Source organism: Haliotis rufescens, unplaced genomic scaffold, assembly GCF_023055435.1.
Source record: "Haliotis rufescens isolate VD_foot unplaced genomic scaffold, xgHalRufe1.0.p SCAF_20, whole genome shotgun sequence".
Taxonomy (NCBI): domain Eukaryota; kingdom Metazoa; phylum Mollusca; class Gastropoda; order Lepetellida; family Haliotidae; genus Haliotis; species Haliotis rufescens.
This window is the reverse complement of record NW_025963891.1, coordinates 4,689,948-4,711,760: the sequence shown is the minus strand read 5'-3', so window position 1 is coordinate 4,711,760 and position 21,813 is coordinate 4,689,948. Positions and strand designations below refer to the sequence as shown.

The 21,813-nt window shown below is 38.9% G+C and overlaps 3 protein-coding genes across 7 annotated transcripts in view; 1 reads left to right on the top strand and 2 right to left on the bottom strand.

Moving 5' to 3' along the window:
* LOC124142744 (U3 small nucleolar RNA-associated protein 6 homolog) overlaps positions 1–7,024 on the bottom strand; it is a 174,020-nt gene extending 166,996 nt beyond the window's left edge. The window contains exons 1-6 of one of the 2 annotated variants that reach the window (XM_048400765.1): positions 6,819–7,024; positions 5,339–5,423; positions 4,014–4,055; positions 2,665–2,736; positions 2,050–2,070; positions 150–197 (exon numbers count right to left, since the gene is read on the bottom strand). In XM_048400765.1, the coding sequence (XP_048256722.1) occupies positions 150–197; positions 2,050–2,070; positions 2,665–2,736; positions 4,014–4,055; positions 5,339–5,423; positions 6,819–6,910 (360 nt within the window). In that variant the 5' untranslated portion in view covers positions 6,911–7,024. The remainder of the gene's footprint in view (positions 1–149; positions 198–2,049; positions 2,071–2,664; positions 2,737–4,013; positions 4,056–5,338; positions 5,424–6,818) is intronic. The other variant, XM_048400764.1, reaches the window with a different exon arrangement.
* Positions 7,025–7,257: 233 nt separating this feature from the next.
* On the top strand, positions 7,258–13,442 carry LOC124142689 (RING finger protein 151-like). Its single transcript, XM_046511268.2, has 5 exons — positions 7,258–7,378; positions 9,221–9,335; positions 9,728–9,774; positions 10,658–10,724; positions 11,840–13,442. Exons 1-5 carry the CDS (start codon positions 7,320–7,322, stop codon positions 12,119–12,121), a joined length of 570 nt encoding a protein of 189 aa, XP_046367224.2. The 5' UTR covers positions 7,258–7,319; the 3' UTR covers positions 12,122–13,442.
* A 440-nt stretch (positions 13,443–13,882) lies between these two features.
* LOC124142692 (manganese-dependent ADP-ribose/CDP-alcohol diphosphatase-like) lies at positions 13,883–21,248 on the bottom strand. Of its 4 annotated transcripts, none has more exons than XM_046511276.2 (3): positions 21,209–21,248; positions 19,398–20,085; positions 13,883–18,719 (listed from the first exon to the last, which is right to left on the bottom strand). In XM_046511276.2, the coding sequence occupies exons 2-3, from the start codon at positions 20,074–20,076 to the stop codon at positions 18,409–18,411; spliced, it is 990 nt and encodes a 329-aa protein (XP_046367232.1). In that variant the 5' UTR covers positions 20,077–20,085; positions 21,209–21,248; the 3' UTR covers positions 13,883–18,408. The 4 variants fall into 4 exon arrangements, with proteins under 4 accessions (XP_046367232.1, XP_046367231.1, XP_046367230.1 ...); XM_046511275.2 differs by having other exon boundaries at positions 21,201–21,244; XM_046511274.2 differs by having other exon boundaries at positions 19,398–20,106; positions 20,990–21,242.
* Between the last annotated feature and the right edge of the window lie 565 nt (positions 21,249–21,813).

Below are 21,813 nucleotides of genomic sequence, written 5' to 3'. Positions count from 1 at the left end.
TTCAGAGTTTGTAGGTAGTCCTGCTTGAACAAGATAAAACTGTTTACTGTCACATGTCATGTGACCTCTGATTGGACAAGACAGTTTTCATTAGTCCACCAATAGGTCTATCCAGAGTAACCAATGGTAACAGGAAGAGTTTTACTTACCCGGCTCTTGCAGAACTCGATGTGAGACAGCCACAGTTTGATGTCGTCCTGTGAGAGAGATGCTACCTTGTGACAACACATCTACACAATCATATATTTATTTATCATCCTGTGAGAGAGATGCTACCTTATGACAACATATCTACACAATCATGTATTTATTTATCATCCTGTGAGAGAGATGCTACTATATGACAACACATCTACACAATCATGTTTTTATATATCATCCTGTGAGAGAGATGCTACCTTATGACAACACATCTACACAATCATGTATTTATTCATCATCCTGTGAGAGAGATGCTACCTTATGACAACACATCTACACAAGCATGTATTTATTTATCATCCTGTGAGAGAGATGCTACCTTATGACAACACATCTACACAATCATGTATTTATTTATCATCCTGTGAAAGAGATGCTACCTTATGACAACACATCTACACAATCATGTATTTATTCATCATCCTGTGAGAGAGATGCTACCTTATGACAACACATCTACACAATCATGTATTTATTCATCATCCTGTGAGAGAGATGCTACCTTATGACAACACATCTACACAATCATGTATTTATTTATCATCCTGTGAGAGAGATGCTACCTTATGACAACACATCTACACAATCATGTATTTATTTATCATCCTGTGAGAGAGATGCTACTATATGACAACATATCTACACAATCATGTATTTATTTATCATCCTGTGAGAGAGATGCTACTATATGACAACATATCTACACAATCATGTATTTATTTATCATCCTGTGAGAGAGATGCTACCTTATGACAACACATCTACACAATCATGTATTTATTTATCATCCTGTGAGAGAGATGCTACTATATGACAACACATCTACACAATCATGTATTTATTTATCATCCTGTGAGAGAGATGCTACCTTATGACAACACATCTACACAATCATGTATTTATTTATCATCCTGTGAGAGAGATGCTACTATATGACAACATATCTACACAATCATGTATTTATTTATCATCCTGTGAGAGAGATGCTACCTTATGACAACACATCTACACAATCATGTATTTATTTATCATCCTGTGAGAGAGATGCTACCTTATGACAACACATCTACACAATCATGTATTTATTCATCATCCTGTGAGAGAGATGCTACCTTATGACAACACATCTACACAATCATGTATTTATTTATCATCCTGTGAGAGAGATGATACCTTATGACAACATATCTACACAAGCATGTATTTATTTATCATCCTGTGAGAGAGATGCTACCTTATGACAACACATCTACACAAGCATGTATTTATTTATCATCCTGTGAGAGAGATGCTACCTTATGACAACACATCTACACAATCATGTATTTATTTATCATCCTGTGAGAGAGATGCTACCTTATGACAACATATCTACACAAGCATGTATTTATTTATCATCCTGTGAGAGAGATGCTACCTTATGACAACACATCTACACAATCATGTATTTATATATCATCCTGTGAGAGAGATGCTACCTTATGACAACACATCTACACAATCATGTTTTTATATATCATCCTGTGAGAGAGATGCTACCTTATGACAACACATCTACACAATCATGTTTTTATATATCATCCTGTGAGAGAGATGCTACCTTATGACAACACATCTACACAATCATGTATTTATTTATCATCCTGTGAGAGAGATGCTACCTTATGACAACATATCTACACAATCATGTATTTATTTATCATCCTGTGAGAGAGATGCTACTATATGACAACACATCTACACAATCATGTATTTATTTATCATCCTGTGGGAGAGATGCTACCTTATCACAACACATCTACACAATCATACATCAGAACAGTCAATCTTTCAAATAGAAGTACTTACTTGGAATCGCAGGCAGACAAGCTGAAAAAGCACAAAAGGAGATGAACATTATTTGTTTCGAGGGAAGAGGTTTTTATTGAGCATTCAACTCACATGGAACAAAGATGTTTGTGTCAGTCTCGAAGTTGATACACATAAAGTAAATTTGTAACAATTATCTTTATCTTTACACTAAGAGAATATATCCACCTGTTTCACTGAAACACAAGTGGAAAGCAGTCTTTTTGGTTTTCAGAAAACATTTGTTAACCGGGTATTTTTGTGACATGTTAAAGACATGAAGCAGATCGCTGGCATTATCTGAGAAAAAAGCTGCTTTTGTTTTCAGTCTAATCATGCTAATTGAATGATTCAGTACACAATTCAGTACATGTAATGAAGGTATGGATTTCGTAACTTGTAAACTGTATATTTCAAGTTTGAGTGAATGTGTATGGTTTTATGCCACTTTTAGCAACATGCCAGCAACAGTACACCAGGGGACACCAGATATGGGCTTCACACATTGTACACCTGTGGAGACATGAACCTGGATCTTCGTTGTGATGAGTGAACGCTATAACATTTTTGTCATCCGCTGACTAATAACTACATGTATCTGACGGAGCCACTTACCCGGAACAGTTTGTGGATCCGCTGAATAATGGCTACATCAATCTCCAGTCTCTTGTATGTACACCCAGATGCCTAGAACAACATGGCAGGAGTGACAGGGCTGCTGGGCCACAACAAATCAATTATCTGCTGCATTTTCTAAAATGTGATTAATCTTTTTTCGATTACAATTTTATGATGACCATATTTAGCAAAAATAACCTGGGACATAAATAATAATAAACTCAGTTCTTATATGCAATGCAAGCCTAAATATCTCAACAGAGAAAAAAATATTTGGAAGTTTTGAGCATTGTAAGACCTGAGGTGAAGGGACTGAGTTTGTAAAACCGAGGGAAAGCCCACCTAGGTTTAGCCGAGTTTGTCAGGAACCTAATGCAGTATAGGGGAATTTGGGGATGGGTTTATGAAAATACTTGGTGGTCACTGAATGATAAGTTCAAGTTCACCTGTCAACTTCTCACTTTTGTCAGAATTATCTGATGACCAAATCATCAATTGTTGTGTCTTTATCCATGTTATCAGTGAATGAAGGATTTCATTGTACCTACTGTCATAGCAATGACAGCTCATAGTCCCTTATGCGACAACTCAACTTGTAAAATTACAAAATAAAATCAAGAAGAAGGGCTGGGACGGGTAACTCGGGTATCCAGGTCGGATGAGTACTGAGTAGGACCCGGGTACCCACAGGACTACCGGTACCCATGGTTAGTCACGTAATATATTGTTTAATGACAAAAATTATCTCGAACTCTATGGTTACACTACAAGTCACTAATGTCACATTTCTTTCTAACTATGCACCCGTTCCTTCTGATTTTTCATATGGTTGAATAAAGACATGACTTAACACAACTTCTGTGTATAAATGACCAGATTGTCAAATACAGGGATGTGTGCAGGTTGTCCCGAAACAAAGAGGAAAAGTCTAGGGGGGTCAGGGGGCATGCACCCCCAGAAATCTTTTAAACATTTGAATGCATTTTAAGCAATTTTGGAGTACATTCACACCAAGAAATGGAATAAGTCAATGGCAGAAGTCAATAAGTCAAATAAACAAGATGGCAGATGCAGTAAAATTTCGAAGTTAAATCAGTACTTTTAAAAAATCGGGCATAGCTTCCGCGCACCTGGCTACCCGCCAGGTCTGGGAGCAACACTGCCATAAACTTCAAGCCCCATCCCCCCAGACACAAGGACAACTGTCACAAGTAAATTTGGACTCATCCCAGCCCTATCAGGGAGTTGCAACAAAATGAATACATGACATGCTCTAATGTAATATTCACTTCAGAGAGCCTCATTTAATTACTGAACAACTATTGATAATTTTGTCTGATACCAACCTCTCTCCTCTTCTCCACCAGCTTGAGAACATTCACTTCATACTGCAACACAAAGGACATGTAGAATATAATCCATCTTCCCAAAGGCAAGGGAGTTAACTGACATAAAAGTCCAGTTTCCACCCTTGCAAAACTAGACTGGTATTATGGAGTTACATTTTGGCTGGACTAATGAGTCTATGCTTTGTCCAATCAAAATCGCGCAACGAAATTGAAATCTGGTTCATAAACTGTCGTTGAGATTTCGGTCAGTTGAAGGATTTGCAAGGCATGTGCAGCTCAAACTTGTTGTCAACAGATATTTTCCAAATCTTTTTATGTTTTGAATCAAGGTGCTCACGTAATTTGATGCACTTCATGATGTAAGACCCGTCTTATCACAATATAGATCTTGATTGTCGATCAGATTGTCTTGACTGGGCGCCATCATTTTGTTTGAAGCAAATGCAAGTGATACAAGAGGTGGAATCTGAATGGTCCATAGGGGAAGCTTAGAAGGGACATAACTCGTAATAGCCACTGATGGCGCTATGATCGTACCCAGGAATTCCAGCCTAGTTCGGCAAGGGTGGAAACTGGACGTTTAAAGTCAGTAAACTCTCTTGCCTTGGAAAGATGAATATAATCAGGATAATTAATTGATTTCTCAAAAGTCATCATCAATGTTTCATCAATGTTTCTGTAACTTTTCTCCATGTGGTTTCACTTGAGGACAACTGCTGTATAGATCTATACCCACAATACCAAAGGACTATACATGTTTATTCTTAGTCTTGGCTGCAGTATATGTGCTCATTGATGACTACATTCACTACATAATAACGCAAGCTACCTGATACTACTTACCCGAACACTACACACTATGGCAATACACTACAGTTACCATGGTTACCTTGACCATCAACAGGCCATGTAGCAAGATATGGTCATCCATCACCAATATTGCTTGGGGTGTTTGTATATTGCTAGTACTTCACTGTTGACACAGATCTGTGCATTCAGCGTTCAGTCAAATCATGCCCAATATAGTGTGAAAAATGGAAAAATAATATGATTTGTTTTCATAGAATTAAAAATTAAATTGAACTATTGTACATTGTCCAATGGCAGAATGTTAATTGAAAATGGATTATCTCTTTTACAATTTCAATAGTTTGTTTTTGAGAAAAGGTATTTTACATGTGTAAGCATTTGATAAGAGAAGGAAATGAGGGCAAATGAATTTTCACTGTAGACATGGTAGACAACTGTAAAACTCAATGGTATTGCATGTTTAGAAAATGTCTGACGCCCTGGTTCCATGACACTCCAGATTCCTGGCTCACCTGTACATATTGCAGGAAGTCTTCACGACACTTGGTCCGGCGCCGCAGCTTGTACTCATAGGATTGGCGCTTCTTGAGGATTTGTCTACAACACACATCAGATAAATGTAAAATCAATCAATGATTGAGGGATGAGGAGAATTTGTAAAACATCCCAAAACTCGTAGACACAATGAATTTGTTGAAAAGCCCAGAGTGAATTCGTAGATGCATTCTTTTATATTGGAATTGAATGATAACAATTAATATTATCGAGAACTTAGCAGAATATTGATGTGTCCTTTATATACCTGAACAACAATTTTTAGGTACAAGAAGGCATATGATTGGTTGGATCACTTCCAAACTGAAAGACACATTTTCACTGGTTGCAACTTTTGTACATGTTTCTGAGTGTTTTTTTTGCAGGTTCTTTTGTGAAAAAAATCTTAAATGTAAAATATGGCAAGTATTAGTATTTCTTTTGAAGGATCCTTTGTATTAATCATGTTAATAAATACTGTTATTAATGAATAATCTGGAAGGTATATCCAAGCTGAGAAGGACAAGAGGATCATTCAGTAAATGGTGAGTGGAGTTGGGGATAACGGTACATGCACTATTAATTGATAGACGATCAGAGGTTCCCTTTCTACTTCTATGAAAGATTGACATCTTTTCCCAAATGTTATTGTTTTGTCTACGAGTTCATGGAAGTAGTTCACTTTACTGGGCACCCTTTTGCAGATTTCAAATTGTCCCGTGTGAAGGATCAAACTGATATTGCCAGCTACGCTTAGCTAATGAGTTAAGCAATTAGCCTACACTTTACCTTGGGTGCTACCACAAGGAATTAGTGCTTGTTTACCAAGTCATCAACACCCAATTGTTTACCTCAATGTGAATACCCATACCCTACCTCACAACCCTAAGGATCGTAACGGGGTGTTTGATAGGCAAGTGGTGCCCAACCCTAAGGATCATGAGGGGTGCTTGATCAGAATGGGGATCCAAGGGCTAGGGATAGAGTTTGGGGTACAGTACCCTGACACAACTAACCCAAAGGATCAAAGAGCCATGAGGCATCTGTGAGGCGAGAGCAACAGCTGACAGCCTGAGCCAATATTAGCGATAAATATAAGTTGCGCGTAGTAAACTGCATTGATGTCGAGTTCACCATGAATTTCTGTCTAACAGTTGGAAGTGTCTATGTATTTTCTAGGAATTAATTTGTCTACTAGATCTAGTTCACCTTCAACCATTGAATGATACGATACATATACATGACAACATTCACAAAATCAAGTTTTGTGACACATGGCATTTTGCGACTTCGGAAAATTGACAGTCATTGTCAACCTCGGCGTCTTCATTGTGACAGAAAAAAAGTCATATTGGTTTTAACACAATGTGTACCCCTTCCCAGTTCACTCGATCTGTACATAATGTATCATATGGTTGACACTTCGCACACATTGACACAACTTTTACAAGTTCTCACCTTGTTTCTGCTTTAGTGAACAGTTTTACTCTTTCCATTTGCTCCAGTTCTGGAAGCATTTCCTCAATACTTTGTTGTACAAACTCTGCCATTTTGCAAGTTGTCTTATTTGTACAAAACTCCTGGTATAAGAACGTAAAAACACAAGTAAATAAACCACCCCACGTGTGTTTATACCGGAAGATGATTAAAATCCATGGACCACTATAAAATACAAACTAAGTGGAAACGAAATATGCTTTGTGAACACCTTCAACATCTATAGCATATATACCGGTATTTGCCAGTATTAATTCAAAACATAATCAGGTATATATAACGCATCATGTTAGGTCAGATGTTTGAAAAGAAAATGTAAATGACCAACTCTGTCAGTGTGTCAGTGTAAGTAAACCCAATCCCAATTTTGGATATATTTTTTCATGGACGGTCCCGGTTAAAATTCACGGAAGTGAGCAGCAGCTGACAACAAACGCGGCGGTTTCAAATCTGGCAGTGATCATGTCTAAACGAAAACAGGATAAACAGAAATCCGACACAAATATTTTAACTGAAGAAGGGTAACTACTTGAGGCCTCTGCCATCATCCTAAACAAAGGATAATATTCTAAGGATTCCCTTACCCAAAGGAACACGTAGGGGTTCCACATTTTAGGACAAAAGGCGACTAAAGAATAAAGATAAAGATAAGAAATGTTCAGATTTACGAAAAAAATATATGTGGCACTGGGAGTAATACAATTTACCAAGTAGATTCTACACCTTTTTCATTTCGACCTTACCCGTTAGTAAAGTTACAGAATCTCACCTTGGCGTCCTTTGTAAACGAAATAACCAGTGTCAAGGGTGGAACACCAGCGTCAGTGGCAGAGAGATTATTTATGTTTTCATTTGATTATAGCATCTTGGTAACCAATGACAAGTACATTGTAATGGTATATTCTGAGATTGCTTGATCTCACCCAAACAATTTCTCCTCTGAGAACCAGTTTTGGATGATAAAAAACAAAATATACCCCAAAATAAAAATGGTGGCCTAAGGTTTGCGTATACTAGATAGTCCATACCCACAGAGATTTGGCTAACTTACCCTGTTCTTAAAGTTCTTGTCAGATTCGTACTTGTTTTGGAGCCTTTATACTTTATTTGGCTGACCCGTACCCAAACTTGGAGGACTCATACCCATTTATAAATTAAATCAAGATGTCTGAAATGGAACCAGGGACCATTGCTATTTGCGCATTGAGCATGTCCCTCAGTGATGTGGATTTTGTGCTATATAAATAGCATTATTATTATCATCATCATCATCATCATTATTATTGAACAATCTGCCCATGAAATCCGAATAGCTGAAAATATGACAAATTATAAAGACCTGTGTCTTCAAGGGGGCCTTTGACTAGATTAATCATGGTCTAAGTGCATTTGAGCAGTTGTTAATTGGAAAATGCGCTTTACAAATTCTTAATATAATTTAATTTAATTCTCTGTTGCTGATAGTTGATTGAATTTTGTTCGTGATGGATCCATGTAAATGTTGCTATTGTGTGTCTACACAAATGTAACTATGTAACAGGGAGCGGTATTTATTTAAGCCAGTTAGGCCTGTTTACCAATCCCCTTCAAGTAAAGTAGGTGCGGTCGGGTAGCCTTGTGGTTAAAGCATTCGCTTGTCACGTTGAAGACCCGGGTTCGATTCCCGACATGGGTACAGTGTGTGAAGCCCATTTCTGGTGACCCTCAACGTGATATTGCTGGAATATTGCTAAAAGTGGTGTAAAACCAAACTCACTCACTCACTCACTCACTCACTCTAACCTTTGGGTACTAGTCTGCCAATAAAGTATGGGTACAGATCTCCAAGGATACCGAATATCCAGTTATAAGTAAAGGTAAGCATGTGAGCTGAGTTAGTTAGCATGGTTAGCGAGATGACAGGCAGCTGCACTGAATAAACTGGGCTCTTGCCACAATGCTTCTTCTTGTGAACAGTTGACGAATCATGGAGAAGACCCCAGAATCTGCACGTGTTTCAGGGGCAGCCTAGTGGTTTAAAGCGTTTGCTCGTCACGCTGAAGACCCGGGTTCGATTCCCCACATGGGTACAATGTGTGAAGCTCATTTCTGGTGTCCCTGTCTTGATATTGCTGGAATATTGCTAAAAGCAGCGTAAAACCATACTCACTCACTCACATGTAACAATAACCCAAAGATATCCAGGACACATGCAAAGTGGTGGTGGTGGCAACAGCAAAGTGATGCAATTCCACTGTATGGCAGAAAAATATACTCTAGTAAAGTGTGTACATCTAATTGGCGTTTTCTTGGATTTTATTCTTGCCGAATATAAAAGTATGATATATTCAGGAATGTTTACTTTTGTCTTATCATCCATATAGGCCCCGCTACTTTTTGAACCCAGAGTCTGTCAGTCACCACCTCTACTGCTCAATATGCCAGGAGGTATTCTCAGAACCACAGAGGGCGCCATGTGGTCACAGTTTCTGCAAGAAGGTACAACCAGACTTGTGTCCATTCGGTTTGTTTGTGAAATATCCTGGTCATTAGGCATGGTAGGAGGCCATAAAAATAAACTAATAAAAAATTAGATATATATTTTTTAAGTTATCTCATTCATTCATTCATTCATTCATTCATTCATTCATTCATTCATTCATTCATTCATTCATTCATTCATTCATTCATTCATTCATTCATTCATTCATTCATTCATTCATTCATGTGAACAGTATGTACTTAGCTTGTCTTGTCAGTCTGGCAGTTTGACCTATTGTCCAAAGTTCTATGCACAATACTGGTCCTCTCTGTGTGTTATCTTGTTTCAAAGGAAAAGGTTAGTGGTATATAATTATACATTGATTGACATTAGCCATGTGTTATTGCAGTGTATCCTACCCTGGCTGAAACATGGACGGACCTGCCCCGAAGACAGGTATGGATGCACTGGCCTGTAGAAGTGGTAGATGGTTACACGGGGTTGGGGGGAGATTGAGGGACACAGATACAAGCTAACAGAGCAAGGAATTCAACCTAGGATCAGTGACCTGTTCCACAAAGTGATCTTTGCGCTATCACTGTCTTAACTCTGTTAAAGTATGGCAGTTCCTATTGTCTTAGCGCTACGACTGTCGTCAGGTTATGTTAAAGTATGGAGTTCCTATCGTTTTAGTGCTATGACTTGTAAGGCTATTCTAAAGTATGGTAGTTACAATCGTCTTTGTCCTGACTAAGATGGCTTTGTAGAACAGGACCTGTTTTAGTCTGTATATTTGCAAGACCTGAGCATCAAACTGTACCAACAGCACATAAAGGACAAAGTATGTGGGATGACTTATGTTTACTATAAATGGGCATTTCTTTTTTCAATCGAAACTTATCATGGTGATTAAGTGAAGAAAATCTGTCCAAGACCCTCAAAGTTGGGCTCAGTTGATATTATTGGCATTCCAGTCTTATTGTGTGTTTGTATAGGATACTTTGCAACCGATAAAACCCTGAGGGATCTTTTTTACATTGAGCTGAATATTGGATGTAACATTACTTAAGTGGAAGATCCTGCTGTTGAAACATTCTTTTACTTTTGCAAATTCTATGTACAAAACTTACAAGAAGAGGGCACTTTCTTTCCTACTGACATTAACTATGTACTAACGACACTGTGGTCTAAGGTGCTTAAGTTCCTGGTGCAGAGTTGCACCCCCTAGCCCTGCCAGGATCCACTGATTGTGGGTTTGATGTATGTTCAAAGCAATGTTGAGTCACTCCATCACCTTGATGGTGTAAATGACCACCATAACAGCTGTTGTTTTGTACAGGAAACCGTTGCAAGCCCACCAGCTCCATCACGACTTCATCCTGGAGAACATCATTGGGGACCAGATGGTACATACCTTTATATGTGTCTTGTTTAATGCAGAACTCAGCAATATTCCACCAATATAATTATCAAAGTAGAATGACATGTAATGAACCAAGTCACCTTGCCTGACCATCCAATCCTTGAAGTTGCCTTGTATGACAAGCACACGTTGCCGGGGACAAATTCTACCCTGGATCCCCATGGTGATGTACATTTCGTGTGTTTCGTATAATACAATTCTTAGAAGCTGCGTATCAGGCCACTACAAAGTTACCATAGTAAAGGTCAAGGTCAGACTACATTGAACTGCCCCATTTGGTATAGAGTGCCAAATGTTTTGCATGTTGGATTATATCGTTTTTATACAGTGTTACATCCCCATTCTTTTATGATAAACACAGGGATTCTTTCACCAAAGCTTTATATTAAAAGAGCCATCCTCATCTCACTTACTCACACAGGAATTCTCTTGCTCATGTATGCAGCAATAGAAACCAACAGTGTTAGTCCACTGGTCCTAATAATGATAACATATAGCCAAACCCTTATAAGGGGCAAATTTCTACTAGACCTTGTGATACCATAACCCATAACTATTTGGCAGTTTGGCAAGGACTATAGGACTAGTACTAATTTCTAATACTGTGTGCTGTAATGTTATTGGATGGCTATTTTTAGTATCATGCTATTCAAATTGGGCTCAAAACAAAGCTACGGAAGCAAATGGGATATGGAGATATCATGCATACAAATTACGAACTCAATGTATACCATGACAGATTGACTGTAGTAATATGAAAAGATTGGGTGTTCCTTAACTTCTTTTGAGTAGTATATATTGTTTTTATCAGACTCACTGTAATTGGACCAGTGAAGATCCGGGGTAGAATAGGTCTTCAGCAACCCATGCTTGCCGAAAGAAGCTGTCATTGCACGTCATTGTATCCCATTTGCTTGGATCGATGCTCATGATGTCAATCATTGGATTGTCTGGCCCAGACTCGATTATTTACAGACCGCCATCATATAGCTGAAATATTGCTGAGTGCGGCGTTAAATAACAAACAAATCATAGTAATTGTTGTTGTCTCTAATTGTTGAAGGAGTTGCAATAACACCAGCTGCTTCTGTCTGCCAGGTGGCCTGTCCACACAGAGGTGGTGGGTGTGAGTTCGTGGGACAGCTGCAGCAGCTAGCATCACACAAGAAACACTGTGACTTCAACCCATACAACCTCCCAGACTTTGTGCTGAAGAACACACCTCACTGTCTGACTACCCCACCCTGTGTGGAGCTGGATGAAGACGTTGTGCCATCCCCGGGAAAGCCGTCTCTGATGTTGCGGTTGTTCCGTTCCGGGGAGTCTCAGAAGCAGCTGCTCAAGTCCATGTTTGATGGCAAGGAGAACAAGCCTTCCTGATAGACCATTTCCTGACCAACCCTTCTATATGTATTTATCTAAACTGATTTCTCTGCAGATTCTATAAGAACATAGATTAATCATTATCACTTGGGTTTGATAAGTTAGAAAAAGTAGTTTTGCAGCTCAGGGAAATAAATATATGGGACTTTGTCTATAACTGTTTCTGTAATTTGAGTAGTTCCACTTGTTGGGAGTCTTGTGTGTTACTCACACCTCACTTTATATCTCCCAGAGGGGGCAGTGGTGGCCTAGTCGTCCAAGGATCTGCAATACCCAGTGTAGAGTGGCATCCTTTGGGCATGCCAGAAACCTGTGATTGTGGGTTCATATCCTGGATTGCATGATCATGTTTCTAGGTTTATCAGCACCATACCTGTGCTTGTGAGTTTCAACAAAGTGGTATCACTTTGGGTTTTCTTCCCACACGAAGCTGACACAACGTGATATAACTAGAATACTGTTCAAAGCACAGTTAAGGATCTTTCATGCAATCGTAATCAGTAAACTGGTAGAATCTGCCACAATACCTATAAATAACCTGTAATGTGCTGTTGTGTCCATCATGTGACATATAGTACTCAATGTTTGATAGGGATAATGAGATAGGTCATTCTATTTAAATATACACCTGACATATTGATTTTGAATATCATGGAAAGATAAAAAAATATCCCTATGAAAAATTGAGTGGCATATTGATCCAGTTTGGCGCATCTCTTGGTTCTTACAGTGTGAAGTACTCATGGTGGAGACCTGAACAGCGATTGCACCAGGCCTGGTATCTAATACTAAACATTTTCATATAAATGTACATGTAATACTTTGCTATGGTCAGGGTAGTTCTGTCTCCTTGAGTATTGTGACATTGACACACTCAGCTCTGGGTCACCTATCTATGGTTATATTGAAGCAGTATGAACATGTTCATGATGGGGCTCCTTAGGTTTTAGCCTGCCTCCTGAGTTGTGAGCATCTGCTCTACGGCAGCACTACAGTATTGTACAGGCATGAGAGGTTTTCACAAATCTGGGGATATCATTACATCAAGGATCACCTTTGTTATACATACCATTACAATACATGTATACTTCATATAGTTCCCCAGATCCTTGACAAACCTTATTGAAGAAAAACATGTTCATCCCAGATTCTATAGAGATTTGTCTTTCTCAGAACACATACATAGTATACACATTTCTGCCAACATTTGTATATAGGATGTTCATGATGTACAAGTGTGCTAAGTTATTGTATTCAAAAGTATTCAGATGTTTTTCACTGGTACATGTTAATTGTAATAAATCAAAGATACATCATCTTTCCTATTTGTGTTTTCTGTCCCCAGAAGTCTAAAGTGCTTAAGTTCACCGAGCAGAGTAAGCACCCTTTGCTGTCAGGATCTGCTGAATTTGGATTCAAATCCCTGACCCAATCTGATTATAATCTTGGGTTTGTCAGCATCATTGCCATGGACTGTTTGTTCCATGCAGGGATATTGCCGATGCAATGTCCTATTTTCACTCACTCACTCATTCCAAGCAGCACTGAAACCAAAGTCATGTTTGTGTTTGAGATGTACTGCGACCATCAATGGGGTACAGTTTCAGTAAAATGATGCAGTCCCTTTCATGGTGACTAAATAATGCTAAAATGCTGATGGTTGTTATATGACAGAAATATTACCAATAAAGCGTTACCATGATTACATATAAGCTTCCTCACTAAAATGCTTAGTTACAAAAACAACAAACTCTTAAAATGTTTTGACAATTTATGTCATAAAATGCCAAGTATGCAACCAATACATATTCCTGGTGACAGGTGTCCCACTTTTCTTAAAAAACAAACAAATGAAATAAGTTAACAAGCATACTTTCACTGCAGTCAATTTCTCACTGACATTCATATTTATGATAATGCTTAACAAAACAGTCTCAGTTCAAAGACAACGACAATAGCTGAAACACACAACAAAGAAAAACTCAATTCTGCTTTGACAAATTCAAAGTAGTGTCTCAAGGTACAACATTGAGAAAAAAGTCACGTGCCTGAGAACAAATATTATGTTTAGCGATAATATATTTTACAATCAGCACTTCAAATGATGTGACAATCGTCGTTCCTGATCACAGTCCATTGTGAGTGGTTGTGTTTGATGGGGGGGGGGGGGGGGGGGGGGGGGGGGACCCTGGAGCCTGTAAAGAGTAATGATGACCCCCTTACCTTACTCCCCCCACCCCACCTCCCATCCCACCCCCAGTTATATAATGATGATTGGTGTGCCATTGCATGAACAGAACCATCACCTGGAGACCATCCTTTCCCCAGTTCATGGCAATATGACATTATAAGTTTGTAATACTGAACATTAAGTCTCAACACTTGCAAGTTTAAGGAAATGTATCAAAGAAAAATGAAAGTTAGTAGCTCAAAAATACATTAAGTCACACCTCTTGTACATAAACAAACATGAGAATAGTATTTTACAATTAATGTTCATACCACGTTACTGTCACCCTAATATATACTTGTATCACTTTGTACAGGACCAACCCATTCCATACTCGCATCATAGCACAGAGTAGTGATAACACCATAGCTGTAGCGATAACACCATAGCTATAGCGATAACACCATAGCTATAGCGATAACACCATAGCTATAGCGATAACACCATAGCTGTTGCGATAACACCATAGCTGTAGTGATAACACCATAGCTGTAGCGATAATACCATAGCTGTAGCAATAATACCATAGCTATAGCGATAACACCATAGCTGTTGCGATAACACCATAGCTGTAGCGATAACACCATAGCTATAGTGATAACACCATAGCTATAGCGATAACACCACAGCTATAGCGATAACACCATAGCTGTTGCGATAACACCAAAGCTGTAGCGATAACACCATAGCTGTAGCGATAACACCATAGCTGTAGCGATAACACCATAGCTATAGCGATAACACCATAGCTGTAGCGATAACACCATAGCTATAGCGATAACACCATAGCTGTTGCGATAACACCATAGCTGTAGCGATAACACCATAGCTGTTGCGATAACACCATAGCTGTAGCGATAACACCACAACTGTAGCGATAACACCACAACTGTAGTGATAACACCATGGCTTTAGCGATAACACCATGGCTGTAGTGATAACACCATAGCTGTAGCGATAACACCACAACTATAGCGATAACACCACAACTATAGCGATAACACCATAGCTATAGTGATAACACCATAGCTGTAGCGATAACACCATAGCTGTAGCGATAACACCATAGCTATAGCAATAACACCATAGCTGTAGCGATAACACCATAGCTGTAGCAATAACACCACAACTGTAGCAATAACACCACAACTGTAGTGATAACACCATAGAACACATCTGTAGTGAACACCACACACCAGAGTTGAATACACAACTCCGTACAAACACAGCTGCAGTGATGACATCAACATGACATATCACAACAGGTACAACTTATAAAACGCCTCATCAACTGGACAAAGTGACTGTAACACATCCCATGCGGATATAGCTACATATTGTTATTATGTCAAACACATGGTGAAATACATTTATGACATATTTAGTAAAAAAAAGAATATTTTTCAATATGCATATAAACTAGAGTGGCTATCAATATATCACATTGCTTGTGGATATTTAATCCAAAAGAATATCACAATGATAAGAGCACAAGGCTGACAGCCATGGATCAGATACAGAACTGATTTTCCATACAGCACCGGAGGCCCAGTTGTCTAAGGCGTCACAATTTGCTATGCAGAGTTGCGTTCCTTGGCGTGCCAGAAACCTAAGATCATAGGTTTGAATCCTGGTCCGCCCTAATTTCTAGGTTTGTCAGCACCATAACCACACTAATGGGTCTCACCAAAGAGGTAAATGACTTGCATCACTTCAAGCTCTCCTCCCACATTAAGCGGACGCCGTGACATAAATGCAACACTGTTTAAAGCGGCGCTAAACCAAATTCACTCACTCACTCTAACTTGACAGACTCACAATGTGATAACATCTCATGTTAAAAACACAGGCACTCAACATCAACAATTTATTTAATCTATCGCTATGAAAGATATTATATTTAACTGTGAAATGATTCAAGAATAATTCATGTCAATACAAACAAGTAATTGTTAAAAACTACTTGTTTGTTTGGACATAAATAACTTTTATTCATTCTCAGTTAAAAATAATATCAAAACAAAATGGGGAATAGTGGTATATTTCAACAATAATTGGTGCTAAATGCCTGTGTCAAAACATCCCCTCCCTCCTCTCCAGTACTTTGATAGTTATACGACGCACCAGTAGAGAAATCTAAATGTTTTCCACAAAAATACTCCATGACAATAGATCATGATATGCACTCTTATCACAACCTGCCATATGCTGAATGAAATAGGGCAAACATTGTACAAAACATGTGTTCTTGCGAACAGCACAAACATATATATAGTTGGTGAGACCCTGTTGGTACAAACTGGACAGAGCATGTATACCAAGGCAAAACTTACTTAAGTAGACGTAAGCATATATCTTTCTTCAAGTTGACAATGGTATCTATCTTCATGTTGACCTATGGGTATCTATCTTCAAGTTGACCTATGGCATCTATCTTCAAGTTGACTATGGGTATCAATCTTCATGTTGACCTATGGCTATCTATCTTCAGGTTGACCTATGGTATCTATCTTCACGTTGACCTATGGGTATCTATCTTCACGTTGACCTATGGGTATCTATCTTCAAGTTGACCGACTGTATCTATCTTCATGTGGACCTATGGGTTTCTATCTTCAAGTTGACTTATGGTATCTTTCTTCAAGTTGACCTATGGTATCTACTTTCAAGGAAAGCTATGCAACTGTCTAAATCTTCAAGTAGGCCTTTGGTACCTAACTTCAAGTTGACCTATGATATTTTATCTTGCAGTAAATATATAATATCAATATTCAAGTATACCTTTGGTATCTTTCTTCCTGTAGGCTCGTGGTACAATACATTTCTGTAAACGACATATGATTGACATGGTTTCAGCATGTTCAGAGCAGCTTAACTCTGGATGACAAGACATTAATAGCAGTGTATGGACAATTTGACGTCATTTGTGCTGGTAATATATGGTAGTATCTGTAACACATGCAAGACAGTATCACTTGCAATCTCTCCTATCTATCACAAGCTTAATGAACAGACTGCACCAGGATCACTAGCTTACAGAATCAAAAGCATGGCACATTAGCGCCCTACAGTACAGGTAAATACAGGTAAGTACAGGAAGTCTGTATAAATAACACAATTGTTTGGAACTTACTGTGACCTTAAGACCAGTTTCAGGTGCTAACTGTGGTCTGATCACGGGCATCCCGAATATGCCTGGAAGATAAACCTCCATCATGTGCCTAGGCCATTAACTCCCTGAACATTTTCCTGAACTGATAAGCTTCCTAAACTCTGTAAACCAAGTGGGCCTCACAAACTCCCAGAACTAAATGTGCCCTAATCACTAACTTTCTGAATTAACACTTCTTCCCAAGGCAAGGGCATTAACTGACTATAAAAGTCCAGTTTTCACCCTTATCAAAATAGGCTGGAATTTCCAGGTTCGATCGTAGCGCCACCAGTGGCTATTATGAGTTATGTCCATTCTATGTCCCTCCTATTGACCAATCAGATTCCACATCTCATATCACTTTCATTTGCTTCAAACAAAATGGCCGCACCCAGTCATGACAATCTGATCAGTAATCAAGATCTAAACTGTAATATAACAGGTCTTACCTCACGAAGTGCATCAAATTACTTGAGCACCTTGATTAAAAACATGAAAACATTTGCAAAAATATATGTCGACACCAACTGGCGCTAAACATGCTTTGCAAACCCTTCAGTCGACCGAAATGTGCATGTTGTATCAAAGTTGTTTACGAATTGGATGTCCAGTTCGTTAAGCGATTTTGGACTATGCATACACTTGTAGTCCAGCCAAAATGTAACTCTGGAATTCCAGCCAAGTTCGGCAAGGGTGGAAACTGGACATTTATAGTCAGTTAACTCCCTTGCATCGGGAAGATGGAATAAATGCGGATAACTAACTTTTTGAACTTATGTGCATGATCACTAAATTATGTGCCTGGTACTAGTTGGACCACTAGCTACTCCGACTACATGGATCACTAGCCGTTTCCTTCTTTCTATCACAGTCTGCATAAGGGGACATATCTATCTTCTTCCATCATAAAATCAAGGTAGGATATCGGAGTTTAATTGAATAATTTTGTACACGCCCCTGTCCTACTATTTCTATTCTATCACAATACATTGTGGCCGTCCCAAAAGCATTGCTCCCTGGCTCTGTCTCGAGAACCGCTGGGAATGTGATGTGTAGAATCCCTTCACTGTCGGCGGCTGACGCCCCGTCATGGTCATGACCTGCCATGTAGGCCGACACACATGAGTGTCTGTCGATGACACGCAGGATATCCTCATAGTTCCAGCACAGGCTGGAATAGTCTACGCATGCTTCAGGAAATATGGGGATGTGACCTGGAACACACACAGTACATATGAGACCCTGCCCTGGGTGCTGTGAAGATAGTGAGTGAGTGAGTATGGTTTTACGCCGTTTTTAGCAATATTCCAGCAATATCACGGCGGGGGGCACCAGAAATGGGCTCCACACATTGTACCCATGTCGGGAATCGAACCCGGGTCTTCGGCATGACGAGCGAACGCTTTAACCACTAGGCTACCCGACCGCCCCTGCTGTGACTGATTATTCAAGTAAGATATTACAGTGCGATCAAACAACCACACAGGCAATAATAACTTGTAAAACTGTAATTTGTATTTAAAGATGATTACTAACCTCAGTCTTTCATGTAACAAAGGTTATTTTGATAAACAGAGGACAAGGCCACAACGAAACCATTATTGACCTCACATCTTTTACAAATATACTACCGACAAAAACAAATTGGAACTGATGAAATGATAAAGAAGATGGTGAAGGTGTAATGATGTTAAATTTCTGAAAAATTAATTTTGAGCGTGCAGATCATTATTCAGGTGTCCACCATGTTGGTCGATACATGCATGACACCTTGATAACAAACTGTTGATTACCGGTATTTAAAAAATCAGCCATTATGCCTATTGATATATAATTGTTTCAAATCTGCTGATCATGCTGATCTGTGACCAAGGTTTACAAGACATACTCACCAATAACAATAACGTTTTCTCTGTTAGAGTCTGCTTCCAATAGAACTTGCTCAAGCCATTCAAGTTGCCCACTAGTAAGCCCTCCGTTAAACTCCACAAAGCGTCTGTCTGTTCCCATTCCATGTGGCTGATTTTTATCTGCATTCGGATTTCTCTCTAAGATTCTCTTTGCTTCATCGTGTTCAGGAGTATTTTCAGGAGTACCGATAACACTCAAGTCATAGCAGTCGAGAGCTACAATGCGCAGTGCAGGGGAGGCAAGAAATGTGTAAAATGCCTTCCCTGCTACTCCCTTACAGTTGACACGCGCTGCAGAGTTGAGGGCGGATTTAAGCAGGAAATCTTGAGAGAAGTTGTAACATTCATGATTGCCTATAACATGATAAACAGATTTTCTTAGGCTTGCCAAGGGTGCCATGACCGCCATTAGGGCAGTTCTAGATGCATCATCCTTCTTGTTTTTTCCATCTATAATGTCCCCTAACTGTAGGACAAAGTCAACCTTGGGTTGACAATCTCTCCAGTAGTTTACTGCATTTTTCAGCAGGTTCAACGAGTTTCTGTAGTATCTCTGACGGGTACCCTGGAAATTATAACTGTCATCGATATCAGCATACTGAATATCCGTTATGATGCCAAAAGTAGGGGCAGGAAGAGGCTTTGTTGATGGGGAAGACATCGCTCACACCTGCAATCATGGCAACATCAACTAAAACATAACATTAAAAAAGCAAACAGTTATCAAATTCCACAAAACATATTTCTCTATTACTGGGGGAAAACATTTTGTGAAAACTATTTTGAAATTGTCTTAACAGAAGCCTACATTGACATGCAAAAAGGATCAGTAAACATGGTAAACGTAGACAATTAAAATTAAATAAACAAAGCATTAAAAGATAGCATATGCTACTGTCAAAATCAAAGAGTCTTAATAAACGTTCCCAGATGTTGTTTGCCAGAGGCAGTTCTTTTATCTTGGACTGTATTTTGGCACATGTAAGTCTCAGGTGTTCAATATTTTAAATATAACATCATTTGAAGTATGTTCATGTAAAACATTGAGCTTTCATTATGTTAAGGAGTGGGACTACCCGTATACTACTTTGTTTGGTAGATAAGCTGTTCTATTACGATATACAGAAAGTGATGGTGTAAAATTGCTGACAATAGTACATAACATCGTTTGCTCATGTTGATAATATAGTATCAGTCGGATAGCAAGTCTCAAGATCGTTTTTGCCTTTCAATAATCTGGCTTTGTGTCTCCTACACTATTCTATCATGAGTTTGGTGATAGGATTAGCAGCCAACAACGTCTTACAATTGTAGGTAATTACGCACTTAGCCACTGGAACTCGTATCTTACCTCTGTGGAATTCACAACACCGTCTATACGCACCATTAAAGAATACACAGCAAAGAGCATATCTACGAGCGTTGACGCAAGGGCCCCTTTTTTTTATTATTATGGGAGACGTTATATAAACGCATAGAAGTGCTACAAAAACGCAGTAACACTAGTATAGACCATTATTCATATACTTCACCATCTCAGATGTCAGATCGTGCAACGTTAAAATAACACTTACTGATTAGTGTATGACCGTCTCACCCGGGGCCGTTTCCAAGGCTAAGATTAAATCGAGCGAACGTGAAAGACCTGTAATTTTCGCTACTATTACACCTGAGATCACCGTTTTCTCATGACATTCTCAGAACAAAATACCGATATTTGTTTGCTGTTCGTTTTAAGAACTGACACCGTGTCAGACAACGTACAACGTATTGCGTTTGACTTACAGACTTACAACATGACAGGAAATTTCTACACCGGAAATGAGAACATTTCTAACTTTATCCTTCGCGAATGTCTCAAGGGAGGCTACTCTGGAAATGCTAACACAACAACACGTTAAAAACGTCACATGGACTAATGATACTAGTATATGAATGTATCTTAAAGTAAAGTATAACAACGGCATCTTAACAGAATCTTAACGTTAATAACACTAAGCACATAAATTTTCGCGAAAACAGCTACTGAAGGTCAAGCGAAAACCGCACCTTATTTTAATCATAAAGATAAAAACGATTGCTGTAAATAATTCAAATCTCGTATCCAGTGCCCCCTGGTGGTGATGAAAATCCAAGATATACAGCATTGTTGCAATTGACCCTGAATAAATTACTGTGATAATTCGTATAAATGTAACAGATAATTATGATATATGGAGTTTAGATTGATATCATGAAGTATTTCCATCATGTTGGTGGCCACCAGGTGGCGCCGCTGAGGTGGATCCATATCCAGCCATGTTCGGAATGGATCAATGTATAAGTGTGCCAAGTTTGGCGCTTTTCACCCAAAGTGCAAAATTTTGACAACACCCAACCCAACCAATAAGGTCAATGT